Below are 26,626 nucleotides of genomic sequence, written 5' to 3' on the forward strand. Positions count from 1 at the left end.
GGGGAGAAAATTGAAGATGAGAAAATTGAAAGCCGACTATTTAATTGCTCAGTAAGATTCTGAGGAGTGGATATTAGATTTTGAATTGGTGGTGGGTGGTGGAGATAAGATGGTCAATGCGCATGGGAGGCATAGAATAGGACTAAGAAAAGAGGAAGAGGACTATTAATGGCTATTTGCTAAAATAAATAATATAAACTGTGTGCTGATCATACTATGTGACAAGAGTGTGTTATTTGCTTTACGGAAACTTGGTAACACTATCAAAGTAACCCTGTAAGTGAATTTTGTGGATTAAGAAACAGGTCTTATGAAGAAATTTGCCCCAAATTTCAGTGTTTAGTGGAAGAAACCTATCTGCAAAGTGGTTGGCATACTGTATCCCGTACATGAATTAAAAAGCGGCTGGAGCACTACTTCTCTTGTGGAACCACAGAGGTCAACTCGCTGAATCTTCCTTAGATATAGCAAAGCTAATGATTGTGTACAAGCTTCAATTCTTTATTGTCAATGAGAGGGAGGTAGGGATTGGATAGCATTGATAGAGACGTGGTGAGGAAGTATGATCTGAGATTAAGATAGAACAAATTTAAATGGGCAGGAGTAAGTAGAGAGAAAAATCCTATGGCTCTAAATCAATCACTTAATATTGATCTAAGTGACATTTTCTACAAACCAATTCAGACTTTTCTAAAGTATAAATTGACCTATATCCTAATTTTGAGAATGTATTAATAAACAAAACTGGACCACCCTACAAAATTCACAAGCTTAATCTAAATATCAGCCATGGTCCTGCGTCCTCTCAGTTGGATTTTATAAGGGAAGATGAATTTATTTATAATATATAAATTTATTTATACTTACTGATCACCTGCTTTGTTGCAAGGCACTTTGCTAGACTGAAGATACAGAATAGATGAGGGCCTTGGCCACACATATAGATAAGGAAAAAGATAAACATCAGATAATTGGTTATGCAGAGAATTTACCATGATGTGAAGACTACTTGATAATGTGGACTGGGAAGCACGCCCTAGGAGGTGACATGTAAGCTAAGACCTGGATAACAAAAATGAACTACTCCTACAAATCCAAGGTAAGAGGAAGAAATTCTAGGCAGAAGGACTAGCTAGTACAAAGGTGTGCACAGGCTTGTTGACATTTGGCACTTGGATGATGAGGGCTATCCATATTTGAGTAAATTGCATCTAGATTGGTGATGAACATAACATAATGCCAAAGGTCATGTGAACAGATTTCGTTATGTACCACCAGCTGCTGCAGTGCAGTATGGTATTCTGCAATTTTAAAGTTTTTGTTGCCTCATATTAAAGCTAATGCATTTTTTAAAAAATTTACGTTGTCAGCCCTGAACACACATCCATTCCTTATAGGACCTGGTCCAGTGTAATAGTGCAGTAGTTAGATCTCAACTTATGAGTCAGTATTGAGTGAATGGTCAAAACAACTTTGCTTTTAAACATTGCCACAAACTGTATTCCTAACTCGAATTACCTATTTCACAAATAATCCTTATGACTGTTTAGGGACCACAAGGGCTAGTTGTGAAAATTCGTCATTACTCAAAACAACTCCAAGTTTATTTCTTAAGTAAATTTGTATATAATCTAAAATGACCTGTTAAAATATCTATGCTTGCTCTCTTCTGAATTTCATGCTTCACATTCTTTGGAAAGTGAACTTAATCTATAGATGATTATTATTCCCCATATTTGTCTGTAATACTATCTCTACACCAAGGATGTTAAAATGGTGTTGCGTCTTCACATTCGAGAGCTTTTAGGGAGAAAAACATTTGTTCATTAAAAGGACTTGTTTTGACTTCTTGAAGTATAAAATTGATATTAGCAGTTTTTATGTGTCTAGTCACAGGCAAGACTAAAAAGATGATTTATGACATCCTAACTCCCATTCCATAGCTTTTAATTCTAACTGGCACCATTCTCCATGCCACTGGGGTCCCCAGTGGTAATACTTGGTAATACTTCTTGGTAATACTTCTGGTTACACAACCTCCAAATGATCATGTTTCCTCTTGATCATTGTTTTCTTCATTAAAATTCCCAGGTCCTTACTGTTTGCACAGCAACCTCTCTGGGACATTAATTGGTGCTAATGCTTCAGTGAGTTTAGAAAACAAATCTGTGTTTTTACAGTTAAGCCGTAGCCCCTCTTAGGTCTGTTTCCTTCAGCATTTCTTCTTGCAGGGAGGCTCTAGGAATTTGGTCCACCTGCCTCTCTTCTTGTCAGCAATCGCCCATGTATCTTATTTTCAGGGAAGGGTTGGTTCATCCATGCTTGGTTTTGGGAAATGTTGTTAGTTCTTGGCTTCCTAGTGAAAAGGCCTGTGTTAATTAGGAGTCGGTTTGTTGTTGTTGCTGTTACTGACTTTATCTTCTCTACATTTAACCTGTGTCGGCAAATTCTCTCATCCAAAAAGGATGTGTTACAGAACAAGAGTTTGAAGAACTAAATTAATACTGGCCAGGGCCAAATTTGTATCCTTTTTCTTAGGTATAGGGCAATAAGCCTAGCTGAAGTCTGGCATTAATTAGCTGTAAGAAAGATTTGTAGGTGTAGGGAACAATTACAAAGTGCTTAAATGTGGATTCTACAATAGCTTCGTATAGTGTCTCTGTGCCTACAAATCATTTTCTTCTGGATATCTGTTTTCCCCATGCCAGCTCAAAGACCAACAGAATGTTATCAGCACACCACTGAATGATTTACTTGGTTGTGGCTGCCTTTAGTAAGTGAGACATATATGCAATAAAAGTATGCAAGTATATTCTCCTGACTTTTCTCCTTAAAGAGCTTCAAAAACTATTGGCATTGTTTTATATTTTGAGCAATGCTCTGTTCCATTTTAATGGTTTACACGGGCATTCTAATCCAGTAATATGAACAAATTTGCTTTATAGCCTTTTCATTATTTATGACAAATTTGAGAAACGATTCTGCAGTCAATATCTATGACCTAATTCTTTGGATTTTAATTTAAATTTTAAAATTTAAAACTTTTAAAATTTAATTTTTAAATTTAAATTGAATTTTTAATTTTTTTAAATTTTAAAATTTAAAAACGTTTTTGAAATTTTTAAAATATTAAAATTGTTTAAATTTTAATTTAAAAAAAGGTACATTTTGGACCACTGATGGACCCAATTTTAGAAATTGTTAAAACCTATGATATTAAGTAGTTATCAATATTTCTGAGTACTAAAATCATGCAGGAACATTAATCACAAATGTTTTATATGGCAAAAAGTACAATAGCCTTCTATTAATTGGACAAAAGTGTTATGGTTAAAAAAATTCAAATTAATTTGAACACTGCTGAAGTTGACCAAAGTTAGCACTCAACAGCGCTAGATCTAACAAGATTCTTAGTTGAAAAATGCATACTAAACACATTCTTAAATTTTGGATGATAAAACATCTAAATCTAAGTTAAAGATAAAGTCTTCCAATTTTGGGATACTAATTTCTCTAATAAGAAAAATAGGGTTTAGAAAACCCAATACTTCCCTCCTTTTATAATATTTAGAGGTACTTAATGAAATTGTTAGCTGTTGTAGCTTCTTTGTTTATTGAATATTGTGTAATATAGGCTACCACTAATCTTGGGGAACTTTTTGTTGGCAGTGGATCATGGACATGAAATTATGGAGATTAGTGCAATTCAGGTTTTTTTGGAAAAATCAAATTTTAAAAATACATTCTTTGTAATAAATGTTTAAGAAAAATTTGTTTTCCACCTTTGCTGTTGCCTAACAATTTGTAACACCAAAACGGAACCAAATGTTAGTGTGTGGACCCCTGAAGAGGAATACCATTCTAGCACTGTGCTCAGAAAAATGTGGGGGAAATGGAGTGACAGCTTGGTTCCCCCCCCTTTTTTTACCCACCTTTTACAATCAGAATTGGTTTGTAGCTTGCACTTTTCTAGATAGATGAACAATACATTCCTCTTACCCACAATGTGTTTATAATTTGTCGAACAGTTGTCTTTAAAAATTTTTGGATTCTGTTTCATTTTTGGTAAACAAATTCAGTAGACAAACATTCCTAGATAGAGATGTTAACTCTATATAGGATGCTTGTCTTTTCTGTTAGATCATCAGCTCCACAGAAGCAGGGGACTATGACCACCCCAATCCTAATGTTTCCCCAGCATACCGTATATGGTAAAGTTCAAACATTCGTTCAGTGGATTAAGAACTGTTTGACATCATGAGAAAGCCATCTGCTGCCATAAAATAACTAATACACTTAACTATCTTTGATGAAAGTAACTTTCAAGGAAAGAAGGAGACCTACAATGAACCAGAATTTATGGAGGCTGTTGTCCCCGTTTCTTTGATAAACAGCATGACACTATGTAACAATATCGTAGTCACTTGAACTCTCTGTATTTTGTGCATCAATTCCTGAAATTAAGGAATTTGAGTAGGTCAACCTAGCTTCTGGAGGTCATTCAAATTTTAAAATGCTTCCCAATTTTGAAATCGCTTAGTATAAAAGTCAAAGAGCATAGCACTTTCAGGTTTTAAGTAATAGACAATGAATATTAGAAAATTTAAAATTTTTAATAAATGTGCTTTGTTCACAAAATGTGAAAAAATACAACAAACACAAACATACATTTTCAGATATGCCATCTCCCACCATTTGGCAACTATGATATAAACCATTTTTTTATCAAGTCATGATCCTGAAGAATCTAATCAAATGATCATTTATTTCTGAAACTCCAAATTATTTTGCAGAATCCTGTTGTGAGACAGGAGACCCCTTAAAACTTATTTATATCTATATGAAATCATTCTCAAGAGTACCCATTCAGTATTAAAAGGCTCTGTTAACTTCTCTTGTCATTACATATATCTTCTGGCACCAAGCCACAGGACTGCTTCTATTTTAACACATAAATGTTAAACTGGCTTTGGTGGAATATGTATTAGTTTAAATCCTGTACCAACCTAATTTGAAGCTGAATTTACAATAACAAATGACATTTATAAATCCAAACAAATTCATACTAAGTGGGAGTAGGTTTTATAAAGAGACTTTTCTTTAAAGTACTACTTAAAATATATCATGCACACTTTGGAGCATAAGCAGAATCAACATCTGTAAACAATCAGAAAAATTTATAGCACCAACATGTTAGCTGTAACACAAAGGCTGACTCCAAGGTCATACTTACACCAGCCTCTCAAAAGCCCGGCTTTCATTTACTTTCAAAGCACTTTAATTAGCTATATTGTTTTCTTTGCCCTTAAGATTATATTTAGCCAAATCAAAGGAAATGGGCAATATGGGTAAAAGAGGTACTACCAAAACATAGTAAACACAGTTTTGTGTTACCTGAATAGAGTGGGTTTTTTCCCCTTCTTTTGGGGGAGATAAAGATGGGACCTATAGTGCTTAATTGGAAAGAAAAGTCAAATCTTAATTATTAAGGGCTCTGAGGCTATTGAAAGTAAATGAAACATTTCTAGTTACTTTTGGCATATTTGAGCAATCAATATTTATTGCATTCATTCAACTGACTTTTTAGGTTAATTACAATCCTGTTACTTTCATTAATTTAGACATGAAATTTAATTTGAAATATCGGGTATATATACCCAAACACTGATATCTTAAAGGGTAATTTTGTATTTCTAAATAAAGTCTGACATTCAAAGTTAACTACAGCAACTCACAATAAGCACAAAAACATCAATTTTACCAGAGTAAAGAAGTGCAGTTTATGAAATTTAGGATCAACTATCGAAAATGCAAGTTTCCTTGAAGAACATACACACACACGCGCACACATAACATTAACCATGGATTCTGAAACTGTGATACTTCAGTGCAAAAACCTCAGTATGAGGTAATTTTAATGTAATAACCACTTGAAAAAAAAATCCACACAGTGGCACTCTTAAAAACGACAGTTTACATGACAATTGCTGGCTGACAAGACAATGTGGACCAAATGTTCTTAGCTATTTAAACTAATCTTGTCTTGTTTGGACATATTTTTCTCCTTAATCATTTGCTTCTGATTCAGAAACACAGAAAGTCATTTATCAATGTGGAAAGGGAAAATTCCCACAGCCAACTAATGGTTTATATATTCAAAGAAAATTTTCTGCTAGAATTTTGATAGAAACTAGAATACCGAAAGGTCAAAACCATTTTATGAGATTGCTAGCAGAGGGTTAATTTAAAAATTTTCTATAGAATTCCAGACTTGTAGTGCAGCACACCTCCTTAATGGAAAGGTGAGAACCCTAATAAGGTTGGTCTAGACAGAACATAAACTCTTACAAGTGCAAACCCTTTCACAAAGGTGTTTCAGGTCAGGATCGAGTATTGTTCCTTGCTTAAATAGAAAATTTTGTAAATGAAGCCTAAAATTAAAAAAGGTAAGAGTGAACTCTCACAGTTAAATATACTTAACACCAAGGCCTAAATCAATATGAAAGATATGAACATTCTACTTTGGCAATGGTGTTTATTGTACTGTACTAATGAAATTAGAATACATACTTGGGGGAAATCTTTCCCCAAATGTCTGATGCTGCCAAATGAGCAAAAAAGAAAAAAAAAAATCAATTCCAGAAAGTTGAAGAAACGCTGGATCACCAGACAAAACTGAACAGAAAATGGCTTTCTGTAACAGATAACAATTTAGCTAGAAAAGAGAATAAGTGCATCACAAAACAACTAAACCAATCTATCTCTGTCACATTTAACTTGTGAGTAATCAAAGTGCAAGCTACAGCTTTCTACATATCTTTCTCATTGCAATGGTTTAAAGTCAACACTGAAAAGATTAAAAAAGAAAAATACATAGCAAGTTACATTTCATTTTCACAACAGCACTAAAGAAAAAAGGTACCTTTCTATAGTATCTTAGTGCTAAATGCTAAAGTAACAGTGGTTTCTGCTATGACAGGAGTCACTCTGCATGAAACTTTAAGCTTTCTATATAAGAATAAATTTTAAAATCCGGAAGTAGAAAAAAATAGCAAACTCTGTAAACCTTTGCATTTCTTCTATGCAAACCAGGTTTTAAGTACTGAGTTCATGTTAGTATTTCTGATTAGTGTAAGGAATTAGTTTAGAAGTCTGGACTGAAAGGGTCTTTTGCTTTGATATTAACTTAAAAGTAATATGGGATCTTCTAGCTCATAGAAAGGAATAGAGCTGGCTTGACTTTCTCCAGAATCTGAGTCGTATGGAGCATCAGGGAGCTCTGTGAAACCATATGCTAGTTGTTCATCTTCCATATCTGATCGAACGTAGCAGGAAGGGTTAGAATATTCCTCTTCTTCTATACTGTTGAAATCTTGAGGAATATATAACATCCCTGGGTAGTTCCTACTAACCAAGTCACTTGTAGTTTTTAGGGAGATTTTTCTAAATGCCATCAAATGCATATGTGAAAATTTTGAATACTTGAAACGTTTAAAGCCCAGGGATTCTATAGCAATCTTCCAGCTTTTCATCATCATAGCATGACGGTTCTGATGGGAGGAATCAGGTGTGATGATAAGCAATAAACCATTTAACACTAACAGTTCATGGGCTTTCTTGCAGCAAATCCATCGTTGGTAAGGCGATGGAAAATAAGAAAGGAGGAGAGAGAAAACCACTACATGGAAAAGTTCTCCAGGAAGAGAATCAATAGGATTTTTCAGCTGCTTCAAAAAGGCATCTATAGCATCCTGTGCAAGCTGGAGGGGCTGCTGAAGTTGCAAGTTCAGGAAGTCACATTTATATACACTCTGCAGAAAGGGAAAAACAAGGCATATTCAGAATCTGAAGATCACTTCCACCCTATTACACAGATTTTATACCACACTGTGTCACAGCATTTCTACATTATCCAAGCTTTAATTCTTAATTTTTCCCTTCTATGTGATTCCACTTGCAGACATTCAAACTAAACTTTTACTCAATAAAATTTCAAAGAGATTATAATCAAGCCCAGAGAATTTCTTCTCCTCATTAAAAAACTAAATATTTCTGCCTAATAATTTGAAATTTAATTTGGATAAGAGCTTACCAGAAAGATTTATCTAAACTTAGTCATATTTACTTTCACTTCAACATTTATAATTAACAAAGTCCAATATAAAAACTTTAAACAATACTACTAAATAAAGATGAATCAAAAAGGATAATGAAAGAGGCACTATGCATTTGTAAAAGCAGAGCACCAAAACTTTTCAAGGTCATGAAAAATGTCTTTAAACCATTAGCTCGAATCATCTTAAAAATATTTTTAGTATTACATTTATTCTATTAAACATCCAGAATAAAAAGTTTTAAAATTAGATAAAAATTAGTGTTCTTTTAATATAATCGTTATTAACTAACAATGATATGGACTAATACTTTATTCCCTCATTCTTGCTAGTAGGTGGACAAGCTGAGCACATAATTATGTGGACTATCTATTAGAGAAAGTAACACATAATACAAAAAAAGAAAAATGCTTTTCTTCTACCCATTGCTTCCCCTCCCTCCATTTTTTTTTTCTTTCTTTAAATGACTGGAGGGTGTGAGAGTACATGCCAAATGGGAGGAGGGGCAGAGGGAGAGAATCATCAAGCAGACTTTCCCTGAGCAGGGAGCCCAGCACAGGGTTGGGTCTTATAATCCATGACCTGAACCAAAACCAAAAGTTGGAGCACCTAGGCACCTCCACCTTTTTCTCCTCTTAAGATAACTTTACTTCAGTATACTGATGTACAAACAAGGAGAACTGACACAGAAGTATATTTAAAGGGTACTTATTGATAAGTTTTGTCATTAAACATTCATGAAACTATGAAACGACAATCAATTTAATGAATAGACCTAAGACCCCCAAAAGCTTCCTCCCTGAGCCTTTATAATCCCCTCCTGGTACCCTTTTTGTTCTTCCTGGCTACCAGGCAATTGTTCATGTGATTTCTATCATTACAGATTTAGTTTGTATTTTTTTAAAAAAAGATTTTATTTATTTATTTGACCGAGAAAGATCACAAGCAGGCAGAGAGGCAGCCAGAGAGAGAGAAGTAGGCTCCCCGCTGAGCAAAGAGCCCGACTTGGGGCTTGATCCCAGGACCCTGAGACCATGACCTGAGCTGAAGGCAGTGGCTTAATCCACTGAGCCACCCAGGCGCCCCAGATTTACTTTGTATTTCATAAAATTTTATATGAATGGAGTAAGACAGAATAATGTCTTCTTGATTTGCTTGGCTTCTTCCACACAATACAATTATTTTGAGATTCATCCACTCTTTTGCATCTATATCTATATATCATCTATACCAGTTGACTCTTGTATATTGATCTCCTATCTTGCAACCCTGCTAAACTCATTTATTCTAGTAGCTTCTCTGTATATTCCAAGGAATAATTTAATGATCATATATGAATAAAGACAGTTTCGGTTCTTTCCAATCTTGATGCCTAGTATTGCTTTATTCTTGACTCTACTGTGCTGCTAGGATATTTATTCTGAATCATTTCCATGAAGTTGTAACATTCAGCAAATTATGCAGTGCTGTATATTCACTTCATTACGGTAGTTCCCATCATGTAAGTTGACTTTAATACGTATTTTAAGTCAGGTATTAATTGTTTAATAGAATCTATTGACAGTTTATTCTTTGTTATTGAATTGTGAGTTTTAAAATATATTTTAGATGGTAGTCCCTCATCTGAGGTAAAATAATTTGCAGATACTTTCTTCCATTCTGTAGGTTGCCTTTTCATGCTGTTATTGGTTTCCTTTGTAGAAGCTTTTTAGTTTGATGTAGTCTCGTTTGTTTATTTTTGCATTTGTTGCCTTTGGTTTTGGTAATCAGATTTAAAATATCACCATGACTAATAATCAAGATGATTACACCCAAGTTTTCTCAGAGGAGTTTTATGGCTTCCGATCCATGTTCAAGTCCTTAATCCATTTTTAGTTTTGGTGTGTAGTGGTGCCATTTCATTCCTTTGCATGTGATGTCCAGTTTTCTCAGTACCATTTATTGAAGAGACTGACCTCTTTCCCTCTGTATATTCTCTGCTCCTTTGTTATAAATTAATTGATCATATATACATGGGTTTATTTCTAGGCCCTCTATTCTATTTGTTCTATGTGTAGATTTTAATACTAGTATCCTAGAGATTTAATCATCATAGCTTTGTAATATAGTTTGAAATCAGGTAGTGTAATGCCTCCAGTTCCTTCTTTGCCAAGACCATTTTCACTATTTGGGGGTCTCTGATGATTCCAATTAAATTTTAAAACTGTTCTGTTTCTGTGAAAAATGACACTGCAATTGTGATAGGAATTGCACTGAATCTGTGAACTGGTTTGGGTAGTATGATATTAAATAACATTCTTTGAATCTATAAGCACAGATCATCTTGCCATTTATTTATATATTCAGTTTCTTTTATTATTGTAGTTTTCAATATACAAGTCTTTCACCTCCTTGGTCAGATTTATTCCTTGGTACTTTATTCTGTTGGACACATTTATAAATGGAATTGTTTTCTTAATTTCTTTTTTTTTAAATATTTTACTATTTATGTATAAAAATACAATGTGTTGATTTTTTATCTTGCAACTTTACTGGATTTCTTTATTCTAACAGTTTCCAGATTTTAATCTTTAGGATTTTTAGGTATAGTATATGTTATCTCCAAATAGTGCCAGCTTTACTTCTTTCTTTCCAATTTGGATGCCTCTTTTCTTGCTTAAATGCCTTGGCAGTACTTACCCTCTACTGAATAAAAGTGGAAAAAGTGGGTATCCTTGTCTTGTTCCTGATCTTAGCAGAAAAACTGAAAAGCTTTTCACAGCTGAACATGATGTTAGCTGTGGGCTGGTCATACTTCGCCTTTCTACTATGTTGAAGTACGTTCTCTCCCTAACCATTTTGTTGAGAGTTTTTATGTTGTATTTTATTAAATCCTTTCCCACATCTATCAAAATGAAATGATTTTTATCCTTTATTTTGTTACTAAGGTGTGTTATATTGATTTAGTGGATGTTAAACCATCCTTGCATCCTTGGAATAAATCCCACTTGATACATTCTTTTAATGTTCTACAGAATTCAGTTTGCTTATATTTTGTTGGGGATTTTTGTATCTATGTGTTAGGGACACTGTTCCCGTAATTTTTTTTCTTTTCTTGTGGAATCCTTGTCTGGTTTTGGTATCAGTAATGAGACTGAAGCAGTGATCACAAACCTCCCAAAAAATAAGAGCCCAGGACCTGACAGATTCCCTGGAGAATTCTACCAAACATTCAAAGAAGAAATAATACCTATTCTCCTGAAGCTGCTTCAAAAAATAGAAACAGAAGGAAAACTTCCAGACTCTTTCTGTGAAGCCAGCATTACCTCGATCCCCAAACCAGGAAAAGACCCCATCAAAAAGGAGAATTTCAGACCAATATCCCGGATGAATATGGATGCCAAGATTCTCAACAAGATCCTAGCTAATAGGATCCAACAGTACATTAAAAAGATTATCCACCATGAACAGGTGGGATTTATCCATGGGATGATGCAAGGGTGGTTCAACATTTGCAAATCAATGTGATAGAACAAATCAGTAAGAGAAAAGAGAAGAACGACATGGTCCTCTCAGCTGATGCAGAAAAAGCATTTGACAAGATACAGCATCCGTTCCTGATTAAAATACTTCAGAGTATAGTGATAGAGGGAACATTCCTCAACTTCAAAAAATCTATCTATGCTTTCCTTATAAAATGAGTTTGGAAGAGTTTCCTCCTCTTCTTATTTTTTGGAAGTTTGAGGGGGATTTTTGATTGTTGTAAGGTTTTTTTTTTTTTTTTAGCATTCATTTTTAAAAAATTTAAAATCAATTAACATATAGTTAAAAAACACAACTATTATTAGTTTCAGAGGTAGAATTTAGTGATTCATCAGTTGCATAGAACACCCACTGCTCATTATATCAAGTATTGTCCTTAATATCCATCACTGAGTTACCCCATCCTCCCAACCACATCCCTTCAGCAACCCTCAGTTTGTTTCCTAGTTTAGAGTCTCTTATGGTTTGTCTCCCTCTCTGATTTCATCTTATTTTACCTTCTCTTCCCCCATGTTCATGTTTTATTTCTTAAATTCCATATGAGTGAAAGCATATGATATTTGTCTTTCTCTGACTTATTTCACTTAGCATAATACCCTCTAGTTCCATCCACATCATTGTAAATGGCAAGATTTCATCCTTTTTGATGGCTAAGTAATATTCCTTTGTTTATACCATATCTCCTTCATCTGTTCACCTGTTGATGGACATCTGGGCTCTTCTCATAGTTTGGCTACTGTGCCACTGCTGCTATACAGACTTCAATCACTATGTTTGTATCCTCTGGAAGAGTACCTAGAAGAGCAATTACTGGGTTGGAGGGGAGCCCTATTTCTGACTTTTTGAGAAAACTTCATACTGTTTTCCAGAGTGGCTGCACCAGTTTGCATTCCCAACAACATTCTAAAAAGGTTCCCCTTTGTCCACATCCTTGCCAACATCTGTTTCCTGACTTGTTAATTTTAGCCATTCTGACTGGCATGAGGTGGTACCTCATCACAGTTTTGATATCTATTTCCCTGACGCCTAGTGATGTTCAGCATTTTTTCATGTATTTATTGGCCGTTTGTATGTTTTCTTTGGAGAAATGTCTGTTCATGTCTTCTGCCCATTTCTTGATTGGATTATTTGTTCTTTGGGTGTTGAGTTTGAGAAATTCTCTATAGATTTTAGATACTAGTCCTTTATCTGATATGTCATTTGCAAATATCTTCTCCCATTCTGTGGGTTCTTTTCTGGTTCTGTTGAGTCTTTCCTTTGCTGTGCGAAAGATTTTTATCTTGATCAAGAACCAATAGTTCATTTTTGCTTTTGTTTCTTGGCTTTGAAAACGTGTGTAGCAAGAAGTTGCTGCAGCCAAGGTCAAAGAGGTTGCCTATTTTGTCCTCTAGGTTTGGATGTATTCCTGTCTCACACTGAGGTCTTTCATGTTGGAAGGTTTTTGATTACTGATTCAACACACTAAGTAGGAGCCAGTCTGTTCAGATGTTCTATTTCATCTTAATTCAGTCTTGATAGGTTGTATGTTTCTAGGAATTTATTCATTTCTTACAGATTGTCCAGTTTGTTAGCATACAATTGTTTATCATTTTTTTTCTTTCTTGGTGAGTATACCTAAAGGTTTGTTAAGTTTTTCCAAAAACCAGCTTTTACTTTCAGTAATCTTTTCTATTTATCTTTTTAGTCTCTATTCCATTTATGTCTGCTCTGATCTTCATTTCCCTCTTTCTATCTTTGGACTTTTTTTTGTACTTTACCAAGTTCCATGAGAGGTACAGTTAGGTTGTTTGAAACTTTTCTTGTTTCTTGAGGTAAGCATTTATGACTATGAACTTCTTAGAATTGCTTTTCCTGCATCCCATAAATTTTAATGTGTTCCATTTCTATTTTCATTGGTCTCAAATTATTTTTATTTCTCTTTTGATTTCTTCTTTGACCTACCAGTTGTTTAATAGCATTTTTAATCTCCACATGTGTAAATTTTCTAGTTTTGTGTAAGTAATGTTTCCTTTCATACCATGGTTGGAAAAGGTGGTTGATATGATTTTAATCCTCTTAAATATGATATAATACAAGTATTTCTAAGACATATTATCTGTATTCTTAAGCACAGGTGAATTCTGTTGTTTTAAATGAACTGTTCTGCAAATATCTATTAAGTACATCAGGCCAGTGAGCTATCTGTTGATGTAAGTGACTAAAGTCACTTATTATTATTGTATTGCTATTTCTCCCTTTTGATCTAAATATATATTTGCCTTACACAGCTGCTCTTATGTGGAACACATATTCATAAATGTTATATTTTCTCATTGGATCGACTCATTTATCATTTTTGATAACCTTCTCTGACTCTTTTTTTTTTTTTTTTAAGATTTTATTTATTTATTTGACAGAGATCACAAGTAGGCATAGAGGCAGGAAGAGAGCGAGGGGAGCAGGCTCCCTGCTGAGCAGAGAGCCGGATGTGGGGCTCGATCCCAGGACCCCAAGACCATGACCTGAGCTGAAGGCAGAGGCTTTAACCCACTGAGCCACCCAGGTGCCCCCCCCCTTTTAAAGGTTTTATTTACTTATTTGACAGAGATCACAAGTAGGCATAGAGGCAGGCAGAGAGCGAGGGAAGCAGGCTCCCTGCTGATAACCTTCTCTGACTCTTATTAGTTTTTGCTTTAAAGTCTGTTGTCTGATAAAAGTATAGCGATTCCAGCTTTCCTTTGGATTTCATTTGCATAGAATATCTTTTTCCAGCCCTTCATTTATTGTCTGTGTTTCCCCTTACACCTAAATTTAGTCTTTCAGGTAGCCTATAAATGGGTCTTGTTTATTTTATCCATTCAACAAACTTTTTTCTTTACTGAAGAAGTTAATGCATTTATATTTAATTATCGAGAGATACATGCTTATTTCTGTTTTGATAATTATTTTCTGGTTGTTTTTGTAGTTCCACTTTGTTCCTTTCTTTTTATTGCTCTCTCTCTTAGTGGTCTGATGACTTTATTAGTGGTATGCTTATATTCCTGTCTCTTTATCTTTCGTGTATTTACTATAAATTTCTGCTTTGTGGTCCCTATGCGGCTTAGATATAACAACTCAGATCTCTAACACTCTATTCTAAGATGATAACAACTTAAACTGTTCACACTGTAATGCTTAACATTATTATCCATCCCCATATTTTATGCTTTTTTGTTTTTTATTTTAGGTTTTTTATATTTTACATCACATTTTATATCTTTTAATCTGTGTCCTTTAACTACTATAACCACACTTATTTTTGCTACTTTTGTCTTTTAATTTTCATACTTTAAAGTGATTAATCCACTATATTTACCATACATAAACCTTTCCAATGAGATGTATTCTTTCCTATTTTTTTTTTTTTTAAATACTAACTAGTGCCTTCTATTTTCAGCTTAAAGAAGTTCCTTTCACATGTCTCCAATGGCCAGTTAAGTGGTGATGAACTTTAGCTTTGCTTGTCTGGAAACTCTCTCTCCTCCCCCTACCCCCCCTTTTTTAAAGTCACGTCTAAGACATTTATTGCTGGATTTTAAATAAGCAGTACATACCCAAATTTCCACAATTATGCCCCAAATGATTTTCTTACTATGATAGGTGCACTCTTTAATCCCCACTGTCTCTTGGACTGTTGATTCACCTCACCTCTGATTAACTATCAGTTTTTTCTCTATAGTGAAGAGTCTATTTCTTGGTTTGCTCACTCTCCTTTTTTTTCCCCATTTGCTCATTTGTTTTGTTTAAATTCCACATATGAGATCAAACAGTATTTGTCTTCTCTGACTAAATTATTTCACTTTGCATTATATTATACTCTCCAGCTTCATCCATGTTGTTACAGATGGAAAGATTTTGTTTCTTTTTATGTCTTTCCCTGAGTGACTTACTTTGCTCAGCATAATGTCCTCTAATTCTATCCATGTTGTTGCAAATGGCAAGATTTTATTTCTTTTGATGGCTGCCATATATATGTATGTATGTGTATATATATATTTACATATATATATATATGGCACTTCTTTATCCATTCATCTGTTGATGGACATCTAGTTTCTTCCCATAGTTTGGCTATTGTGGACATTGCTGCTATCAACGTTCAGGTGCACGTGCCCCTTCAGATCACCACATTTGTATATTTAGGGTAAATACTCAGTAGTGTGATTACTGGGTTGTAGGGTAGCTCTATTTTCCACTTTTTGAGGAACCTCCATGCTGTTTTGCAGAGTGGCCACACCAGGGTGCATTCCCACCAACAGTGTAGGAGGGTTCCCCTTTCTCTGTATCCGCGCCAACATCTGTCATTTCCTGACTTGTTCATTTTAGCCATTCTGACTGGTGTGAGGTGGTATCTCACCGTGGTTTTGATTTGTATTTCCCTGATGCCGAGTGATGTGGAGCACTTTTTCATGTGTCTGTTGGCCACCTGGATGTCTTCTTTGCAGAAATGTCTGTTCATGCACTCTGCTCATTTCTTGATTGGATTATTTGTTCTTTGGGTATTGAGTTTGGTAAGTTCTTTATAGATTTTGGATAGTAGCCCTTTATCTGACATGTCATTTGCAAATATCTTCTCCCATTTGTCAGCTGTCTTTTGGTTTTGTTGACTGTTTCCTTTGCTGTGCAAAAGCTTTTGATCTCAATGAAGTCCCAATAGTTCATCATTTTTGCCCTTGCTTCCCTTGCCTTTGGGGATGTTTCTAGGAAGAAGTTGATGTGGCTGAGGTCGAAGAGGTTGCTGCCTGTGTTCTCCTCAAGGATTTTGATGAATTCCTTTCTCACACTGAGGCCCTTCATCCATTTTGAGTCTATTTTTGTGTGTGGTGTATGGAAATCGTCCAGTTTCATTTTTCTGCACAGAGCTGTCCAGTTGTCCCAACACCATTTGTGGAAGAGACTGTCTTTTCTCCATTGGACATTCTTTCCTGCTTTGTCGAAGATTAGTTGACCATAGAGTTGAGGGTCTAATTTCTGGGCTCTCTATTCTGTTCCATTGATCTATGTGTCTGTTTCTGTGCCAGTACCATACTGTGTTGATGATGACAGCTTTGTAATAGAGTTTGAAGTCTGGAATTGTGATGCCACCTACTTTGGCTTTCTTTTTCAACATTCCTCTGGCCATTCGGGGTCTTTTCTGGTTCCATATAAATTTTAGGATTATTTGTCCCATTTCTTCAAAAAAATTGATGGTATTTTGATAGGGATTGCATTAAACATGTAGATTGCTTTAGGTAGCATAGACATTTTCACAATACTTGTTCTTCCAATCCATAAGCATGGAACATTTTTCCATTTCTTTGTGTCTTCCTCAATTTCTTTCATGAGTATTTTATAGTTTTCTGTGTACAGATTCTTTCTCTCTTTGGTTATCTCTCTCTCTCTTTCTCTCATAAGTAGGTTCCACACCCAATGTGGAGCCCAACGTGGGGCTTGAACTCACAGTGTGGAACCCAACGTGGGGCTTGAACTCATGACCCTAAGATCAAGACCTGAGCTGAGATCAAGTATCTGATGCTTAACCAACTGAGCCACCCAGGAACCTCTTGACGAGTATTTCATTGCATATCTATCTATCTATCACTTATTCTTTATCCATTCACCTATTGATGGACACTTTGTGTGCTGCCATAGTTTAATCGTAAATAATGTTGCTATAAACAGAGATGCATATAGCTGTTTGAATTAGTGGTTGTGTATTTTTTGGGTAAATATCCAGTAGTGTGATTTCTGGATTGTAGGGCAGTTCTATTTTTAAGTTTTTTGAGGAATCTCCATAATGTCTTCCACCGTAACTGCATGAGTTTAATTCCCATCTGCATGACAGTTTCTTTTTCTCCACATCCTTGCCTACCCTTGTTTCTTTTCTTCTTGACTTTTGCCATTCTGACAGGTGTGAGGTGATATTTTGTTGTAGTTTTGATTTGCCTTTCCCTATCGCTTCTCGGCCTTTTGGCTAAGATCAAGTGTGATTTGCCTTTCCCTGATGAGTGATATTGAGTATCTTTTCATGTGCCTATTAACCATCTGATGTCTTCTTTGGAGAAATTTCACGTCTTCTGTCCATTTTTAAATAAGAATATTTGTGGTTTTGGTGTTGAGTTGTATAAGTTCTTTATATATTTTGGATACTAACCCTTTAATAGATATGTCAGTTGCAAATATCTTCTACCATTCAGTAGCTTGTCTTTTTGTTGATCATTTATTTTACTGTGCAGAAACTTTATTTTGATGTATTCTCAACAGTTTATTTTTTGCTTTTTTCTCCCCCAGCCTTAGGAGAGTTACCTAGAAAAATGTTGCTATGGCCCATATCAGGGAAATGACTGCCTCGTCTTTTCTAGGGTTTTTATGGTTTCAGGTCTTGCATTTAGATCTTGAATCTGTTTTGAATTTATTTTTGTGGATGGTGTGAGAAAGTGGCCCAATTTCATTCTTTGGCTGTAGCTGCCCAGTTTTCCCAAGACCATTTGTGGAAGAGTCTCTTTTTCCTATTATATATAAATTCCTCCTTTGTTGAAGATTGACCATATAATTGTGGGTTTATTTCTAGGTTTTCTATTCCATTCCAACAATCCACGTGTCTATATTTATGTATGTACTCCACTGTTTGATTACCACAGCTTTGTATTTTAACTTGGAAATCTGGAATTGTAATACCTCTTCTATTTTTTTTTTTACTATATATATTTTTTTAATTTTTAATTTTTTTATAAACATATATTTTTATCCCCAGGGGTAGAGGTCTGTGAATCGCCAGGTTTACACACTTCACAGCACTCACCATAACCCCACCCCCCTTCTCCTAACCCCCTCCCCCCAGCAACCCTCAGTTTGTTTTGTGAGATTAAGAGTCACTTATGGTTTGTCTCCCTCCCAATCCCATCCTGTTTCTGTTTTTCAAGACTGCTTTGGCTATCTGGGGTCTTCTGTGGTTCCATACACATTTTAGGTTTGTTCTAGTTCTGTGAAAAATGCTATTGGTATTTTGATAAGGACTGCATTAAATCTGTAGACTTCTTTAGGTAGTAGAGAATTTTAAAATATTTGTTCTCCTGATTCATGAGCATGGAATATCTTTCCATTTCTTTGTGTCACCTTCATTTTTCTTTCATCGGTGTTTTATAGTGTCTCCTTCACTTTTGAATAACTTGGCCAGGTAGAGTATTCTTGGATGGCAATATCTTTTCTTTCAGCCTTTTGAACATAAAGTGGTATACCCTTCTGGCCTGCAAAGTTTCTGCTGAGAGGTTTATGGGAGTTCATTTGTATGCAGGAAGTTGTTTTTTACTTGCTGCTTTTACTATTTTCTCCATTTTCCATTCCTTTTTTTTGCTGCTGTGTTGTCTTCACATTGATGCTTCTGCTGTTTCTAGTCTGTTGAATGCCTCTTACGTATTTTTCAGTTTAGTTATATTTTTCAGCTCTGTGACTTATACTTGGTACCTTCTCCTATCTTCCATCTCTTTGTTGAAGTTCTCACTGTGTTAATTCATTCTTCTCTCCACTTTTGTAAGTATCTTCATGACCATTACTTTGAATTCTTTAGTAGGTAAATTACTTACCTCTATTTCATTAATTTTTTTCCCCTGGAAGTTTTATTTATTTTTTTTCTTTCCGTTTGAAACATATTCCTCTCTTCATTTTGACTCTCTGTGTTGGTTTCTATATAGCAGATGACACCACAGCCTCTTCCAGTTTGAAGGAGTGGCCTCATGTAGGAGATGAAACTTGTTATTCAACTCTGTCTCAGTTCTTGGTTTGTCTTTCAAACCTTTATGCTTGTTCAAGCAGCCTATTACATTTTTAATAGCTCCCAGTAGTTGAGGATATGCCAAGACCTGTAAGTGTCCTTGTAAGGGATGATGTCAGCACCTAGACTCAGGCTGACTGGAAGCCAGACCTCCAGGCTTCAGCTTTTAAAAGCATGTAAATATATTACAGTCCTGTGGGACAACAAGTGTAAGGCTTCACTGAGAAGCAGGCCATCTGGAGGTATCCCCTGGGTGGCAAAGCAATCAGGGCTCCAGGCAAGTGTACAGGGTCTTTCCTGGGTAATAGTAATGGGATGGAGCAAGGCAAATGGAAAATGCAAGATGGTGTCCTCAGCCTATGTGCCTTGGGAGCAGATCTGTATGACAATCAATGTGTGCCTAAAGGAGGTCCCTAAAGCCAACCAGACCAAGCAAGGATGCCTCCTTCACAGAAAGACTGGGCAGTGTGCCTCAGTCTGCTGTCTGCAGTGCCCGGGGGGTGGTAGGCTGCTAGTCTGCTCAGAACAATCTCTCCAAGTGCCACTGTCCCATGGGATCCAAGAATGCTAGCTCTCCACTCCCCATCCCAGGCACGAGAGCCAGGTGAGCAAGGGGTGTTCCCTGAAGGCATCTACACAAACTAGGGCACCAGATGCGTGTACAGCTCCCCTCCAGGAGACACTGGCATGTGGGAACATAGCAGAGAGTGAGCTCAAAGATAGGGCCCACCCATAAAAATCTCCGGAAAGGATTACAGTCAGCCCCAAGATACGTGTTTAATTAGAAGTCTGCCACTCAGGCTGTAGTTGTGATGATTACCTAATAATTTTCCTTCACTGTAAGACAGAGCTCCTTGGTCTGATGCCTCCTGCTGTGCCCTAGGTGGCACAGCTGTTAAGGAATTTTCTTCACTAATTACAGTTCTGTGGGACCCGTAAGTGTAAGACTTACTGGCCAACAGAGCCAGGGATGCAGAGATAGACCCTGGCAGCAGTTGCAAAAACTGAAATGCCAGACAGGGGGTATGAGCTCCTTTTTGGGGACACTGACTATTACAGTGCCACAGAAGGAATACATGCTCTCCCTTGGCCTCAGCCAGGAGATCAAGTTTGCAGCCTATTTAATGTAATTATTGATACACTAAGGTTTAGATCTGTAATTCCTTTTTACTTTGCCCCCTCTTCATTATAGCCTTTGATCTCTTCTTCCATCTTTTGAATTAAATAAATTTATGATTTTATCTTATCACCCCATTGGCTTATTAGCTTTAACTCTTTTGTTATTTCAGTGATTGCTTTAGGATTTAATGTATATATCTTTAATAATCTACCTTCAAGTATTTCACCACTTTAATACAAAAACCTTAAAATAGTATATTTTCCTTCTCTAATTTCATCCTTTGTGCTATTATTGTCAGACTTTTTTTTTAAAACTTATAAACCACACTCCATATTATTCTTGTTTAAATGGATGTATTAGTTTGCAAAGACCGCTGTAACACAATACTGTAAACTGGATGGCTTAAACAGAAATGTATTTTGTCACAGTTCTAAAGGCTAAAAGTCTGAGATCAAGGGGTCTATAGGGTTGGTCATTTTGAGGGCTGTGAAGGAAAATCTGTTCATGCCTTTATTCTAGCTACTGGCTGTTGGCAATCTTCATGTTCTTTGGCTTATTAGAACCATCACCCCTCTGCCTTCACATGACATTTTCCCTGTATGTGTGTTTCTAAGCCAGAATTTCTTTTTATAATATTATAATCATACTGAATTAGGCCCCACCCTAATAACCTCATTTTAACTTGATTATCTCTGTAAAGACCATATTTCCAAATAAAGTAACACACCGAAAGTTAGGACTTCACATATGTTTTCAAGGAGGAACAGGACAGAATTCAACCCATAATAATGGTCTGGTGTGTTTCAGAGAGTTTAATTTAAAAAAACTGCATTTCTAACAACTTTGTAGTTATCACTTCCTATATTCCTCATCATTTTGTGTAGATTTATATTTGCACCTGGTTGAAGCCCTTCTTCCTTAACATTTCTTGAAATGTAAACTGGCTGATGTTGAATCCCTAAAGCTTTTGAATGCATGAAAAATATTTTGTTTTTATTTTTGAAAGATATTTTTGCTTGGTGACAAATTATTATCCTTCACTATTTTAACATGCCCTTTAAAAAAGTCTGGTTGCTTTTAAGAATTTCTCTTTATCACTGTGCTTGATTTTGTGTTATGTGTTGGGGGGGTTGATTACCATGTGCTTTGGTATAATCTTGTTTCTTGTTTGTTGAGCTTCTTGGATTTGTATATTTATAGCTTGTTATCAAGTCTGGAAAATTTTAGGCCATTATTTCTTTAATCTCCCTGCCTTGTGGGAGGGACTACAGTTATGCCTGTACTTGGCCACTTGATATTATGTCATTGCTCACTGATGTTCTTCCAGCTTAAATTCTTTTTGTATTTAATTTTGGATAGTTTCTATTGTCATGTCTTCAATTTAATTTTTCTTCTGCAATATCTAGCATGCCTTAATTCCATCTAGTATGTACTTCATGTCCTACATGGTAGTATCCCTTTCTGGAAGTTAGATTTGGTATTTTTAAGTATGTCCTATGTCTCTAAACTTTTTGTACATACAGAATACAGTCATCCTGTGCCTATTTTAATGTCCTTGTTTCCTAATTTTAACATCTGTGTCAATTCAGGGTTGGTCTTTGTTGATCATAGCCTGTTATTTCTTATTGGATGTCTAACATGGTGGATTTTTACGTTTTTGGGCACTGGATGGCACTGAATCGCTATGAATATTCTTAAGCTTTGTTCTGGGATGTAGTTAAATTACCTGGAGACACTGATCTTTTTGGGTCTTCTGAGATTTGTTAGGTGGGACTGGACCACAGTTTAGTTTAATGCTAAATATTTTCCAGTACTCAGGTAAGACTCTTCTGTATACTCTACTTAAGGTACTGTGATTGTTTAGGTTTCCAGTATGCCTGATGGGAATTAGTACTATTTTCATCCTATGTTGAGTGCCAGGCACTATAACCTCCACTCCTTTCAAGTGCAGTTTGAGTCTCATGTTGTTTTCTCACACATGTAATGTAGTGACCAGTACTCAGCTGAGTCCTCATCTTTGCCCTCCACACTCAACAGTTTTCCCTCTGTGCAGCTATCACATAACTGGTACCGTGTTCTCTGGACCCTAGCCATCTATGTTTAGTGCTCTCAGCTCAGAATCAGCTGGGCTATGCCTGGGATTCCCCGTGTCATACCCTAGAAACTCCCTGAAGGGCAAATGCTGGTGCAAGAGCAGGGCTCAACTCATTTGTTTTCAGTGATCATTGTTCTTTATCACCTGATATTCAATGTCTTGTAAATTACTTATATTTTGTCCACTTTCTGTTGCTTTTGGTAGGGTGGAAAGAACAATCTGATCCTTGTTACTCCATTTTGCCTGGAAGTGAAAGTCTGATTCTGTTACTGAACTTATATATAGCAGTTCTTTTGCCTTCCCCAATTACTTTAAAGTTCATGGCTCTCTATATAAACAAGTTTAGTATTTATTTGAGCCCAAAGTTTAGATCAAATGGTTATCACATTTCAGCAGTCCCTAAAGGATATCTCTAATGTGTTTCTTGAGGAAGGAAGAAAATCCATGTACAAAGCCAAATGCATTTTAAAGTACAGGTCCTGATGGCACAGGAATTCTTTGCAGTGACCAGCTAAAAACAGCTATTTTACCATAAAGCGAACATCTGTCCACCTTTCAGAAGTAGAGATAATGGTAATAGTTTGTTAGCATTTTTTCACCAAAATTCAAAGGATTCATATGAAAGTTTAATCTCCGGAACTTTTCAATACTAATGGTAAACATTTCTTTAACACTCTCTATGTAACAGACACTGTGCTGTTTTAATTACTTCTTAACTAGACATTACAACTGTCCTATGAAATAGAGTCCATACTAACCCCATCACAGAGATAAGAAAACTGCCTCAGAGTTGCAACCCCAGGTTGAAATAAGATTCTATTCTTTTATTCATCATGTAGTTAATGAGTATGTACTAGGCACTCTTCTCCGTGCCAGGAATATAGCAGCAGGGTGAAAAATTTACACTGTAACACATTCTCTTTATAACATTAAAAATGCAATTTATAAAAAATTTTGGTGCCTAATGCTTTATGAAAAGTAAATGGCAAACATGAATTTGTCATTAAGAAAAATAATCTAATTTTAAAAACAGAGGAAACATTTAAGTAGTTTTATCTACAAATAGCTGGGGTTTCATGAAGTTTTAACTGTATCAAAAGCCCCTACTCTTGATATTATTCCTTAATGGCTCTACATCACAGTACACTTCAGAAAAAGATACCTCAAACAAATAGAAAGCCCAATCTTACAGCTATCTGGAAATCATTGCAATCTACCAAAGTCTCTGATTAAAACAACAGATAAACAGGAAACAAATAAAAACCAGTATTATTTGACCAGTACCATATTTGTTAACTAAATGCTCAAAAATTTTCACAGAACATTTATTTGCTTCTGAACAGAAATTTCTTACCAACTTTTTCATAGAAAACACTCTTGCTCTTTTAGGGCTGTAAAGACAATGCTTTTCCTTGGTAAGATCTTCAAAACAAAACATAACTATGCATACCTCTACAGCAGGTACAATGTCTATGCCAACAGTTAGAAATTCTTCAAACTTCAGAAATGGGTTAAAGCAGCTGCCAACATCAAGTAATCTGATCTTTCCTGAGGTCTGTAGCAACCTAAAAATAGAGGATTTTCAGTTGACCTTTTATAGGATAAAACAAAGGAAAAGTTCAAGTATTTGAGAAAAAGATTACATAAATCATTGGCTAAATTTTTGGTCTCAAGATCCCTTTAAAACATTTAAAAATTACTGAGGGCCCTAAAGACCTTTCATACATGTGGGTTGTAGGTTACCAATAATACCATATCTGAAATTAAAATTGAATAGTGAAAAAACATTAATTCATTTATTTAACATGCTACAATAGGCTTTCTAAGAAATGTAAATTATATTCTTAATATGAAAAATCTACATTAGCTAGATAATAAAAAGTGAGGCATTGTTTTATTTTTTCAAATGTCTTAATGTCTGGTTTAATAGAGGACAAGAATTCTCATAAGGGCTTTTGTGTATATGTTGTTGTAACATCACATGCCATGTGGTTTGGAAGACTCCACTCTACACTCAGGAGAGAAAGAGTAATAGAGACAAATGACATCTCAATATTATTAAAATAATTTTTCACCCACAGAGATCCTGGAAGGGTCTCAAATCCCAAGACCACACTTTGAAAACTGTCCTTGTAGATAAAAGAATGCATACACCAATCAAATCTCATTAGTCAATTTAACAATGTCCTTGGCCTTCACTTTGTCTCAGAAATTTTAAAGGAACCAAAAGAACATTATAAATAGTATTTTTAAAATTGTGAAAAATTTGTATGCATGTGCAAGAGCTTTCCTCATGGCCAAAAGTAGTCATTTCTGGTTTTGTATATCTTCTTTTTCTACTATTGTATAAAGTTGGTCATCTAAAAGCACCATCATTTTATGTAGCAGCAAGTAAGGATAAAGGAAACTGGATTTTATTGGACCTAAGCCTGTAGTCCTAGTTTTCAGATATTAAAGCAATAATAAAATTAAACTTTAGACATATTTCCTTTGATAATTTCCTTTAAAAATACAAAGGAAAGAAAACATGAATCTTGTATAAAGGGCAGAGTGAACCAGTCCAGCTTCTCTTCCTTATACCTTGGCTACCAGTTTCCTTTGGATCCACTGGGAGACGTTAAAACTATAGACAGAAGTTTAAGCTCCTGAAAAACCTACTGTAAGTCAAAATAACAAAGTTGGCAATAAATAAGAGTCATATTTTTTATGAAGAGCATAATGCCCAACACTTTATAGAAATGACTACCATCACCGTTTGATAATAAATGAATAGGACTCATTTGATAGAGTATGTGGCAGGGTATAGAGGGCTTTCATTTTCCCTATCCATAAAAAGACTCAATACCTCTGATAATGCCCTCTAGATTAATGTCCATTCTTGAAAGGGATAGCTAGCAGCTCTGCCAGTGAAAAGAGCTGCTCAAAGAGGTAATTTCCAGTACTGCAGCCCAAGAAAGCAGCTTAATATGTAGCTTGGATGATGCATATAACAAAAAAAGATATGTAAAGTTGAATTAAGTTTGGTGATACTTGATATATCACAATATACTAGGTTCCAAGGCAGAAAGACACCAGAAAACATATGTGGAACAGGGTCCAAGCTGCTAAACAGAACAAATGATCCAGTAGATAGGGGTCATAGAAATGCCTGGCATTTAGCTGACATCTGCTGCTGAACACAAATTTGAATACCCAAATCATAACCAGTCAGAATAAATGAATATCTGTAACAATAATAACATATACACTCTTAGATACCCTAGCCTCAAGTAAGGATTGCAGGGACTAAGAACAAGAAATAAGGATCAAAACCTGATTCTGTCCTTTACCTGTGTAAAATGGGGACCATTATGGTGCCCACAGTTATGAGTTGTTTCCAGGATTAAATAGATAATTCATTTATAATGCTTCACCAATATTTGCTATATGGCAAGTGCTCAAAAGTGGTAAATATTGTTAGCTGTTAATGTTACAGATGGAATTTTTTTGTGGTTAATCCAGTAATGATCTTCCTGAACATAGTAAGAGCAGAATTTGCCTCATATTAAATTATATGCTAGTAGATTCTGGTAAACTGGCTAGCAAATTCCTGGCGGTCTCTTAAAAAGTTCTCATAAATTAAATTTTCTATCTGGATGGAGTATTCTAAATCATTCAAGTTAATTCAACATTATGATACAACCACCCATAATAGTATAATGGATTTATTCTCAGTATGTACCTAGGTCCATTTCAAATTCTTTAGTCCAGCTTCTTAATTTTTTATTTTCATCAAACATATGTACAGTTTAAAGAATAATCACAAAGTGACATCCAAGTAATTACCATCCAGGTCAAGAAATGAAACACTGCCCACACTCTGAAAGCATAACCCTCCCTGAGGACATCCTTCATCCCTCTGTGTAAATGCAGCCACTATCCTGATTTCATGGTAATCATTCTCTGCATTTCCTTTTATAGTCTTACGACCTATGACCACATGCCTAAGCAGTATGTTTTTGTTTTTT

At 35.4% G+C, this 26,626-nt stretch overlaps 1 protein-coding gene across 1 annotated transcript in view; it reads right to left on the reverse strand.

The window, feature by feature from the left end:
- Positions 1-4,592: 4,592 nt before the first annotated feature.
- Positions 4,593-26,626, reverse strand: part of BMT2 (base methyltransferase of 25S rRNA 2 homolog) — a 106,382-nt gene continuing 84,348 nt past the window's right edge. Inside the window, exons 4-5 of the mRNA XM_004741938.3 lie at positions 24,070-24,184; positions 4,593-7,811 (exon numbers count right to left, since the gene is read on the reverse strand). Coding sequence (XP_004741995.3) covers positions 7,182-7,811; positions 24,070-24,184 — 745 coding nt within the window. The 3' untranslated portion in view covers positions 4,593-7,181. The remainder of the gene's footprint in view (positions 7,812-24,069; positions 24,185-26,626) is intronic.

This window comes from Mustela putorius, unplaced genomic scaffold, assembly GCF_011764305.1.
Source record: "Mustela putorius furo isolate JIRA1106 unplaced genomic scaffold, ASM1176430v1.1 tig00003845_pilon_pilon_pilon, whole genome shotgun sequence".
Taxonomy (NCBI): Eukaryota; Metazoa; Chordata; class Mammalia; order Carnivora; family Mustelidae; genus Mustela; species Mustela putorius.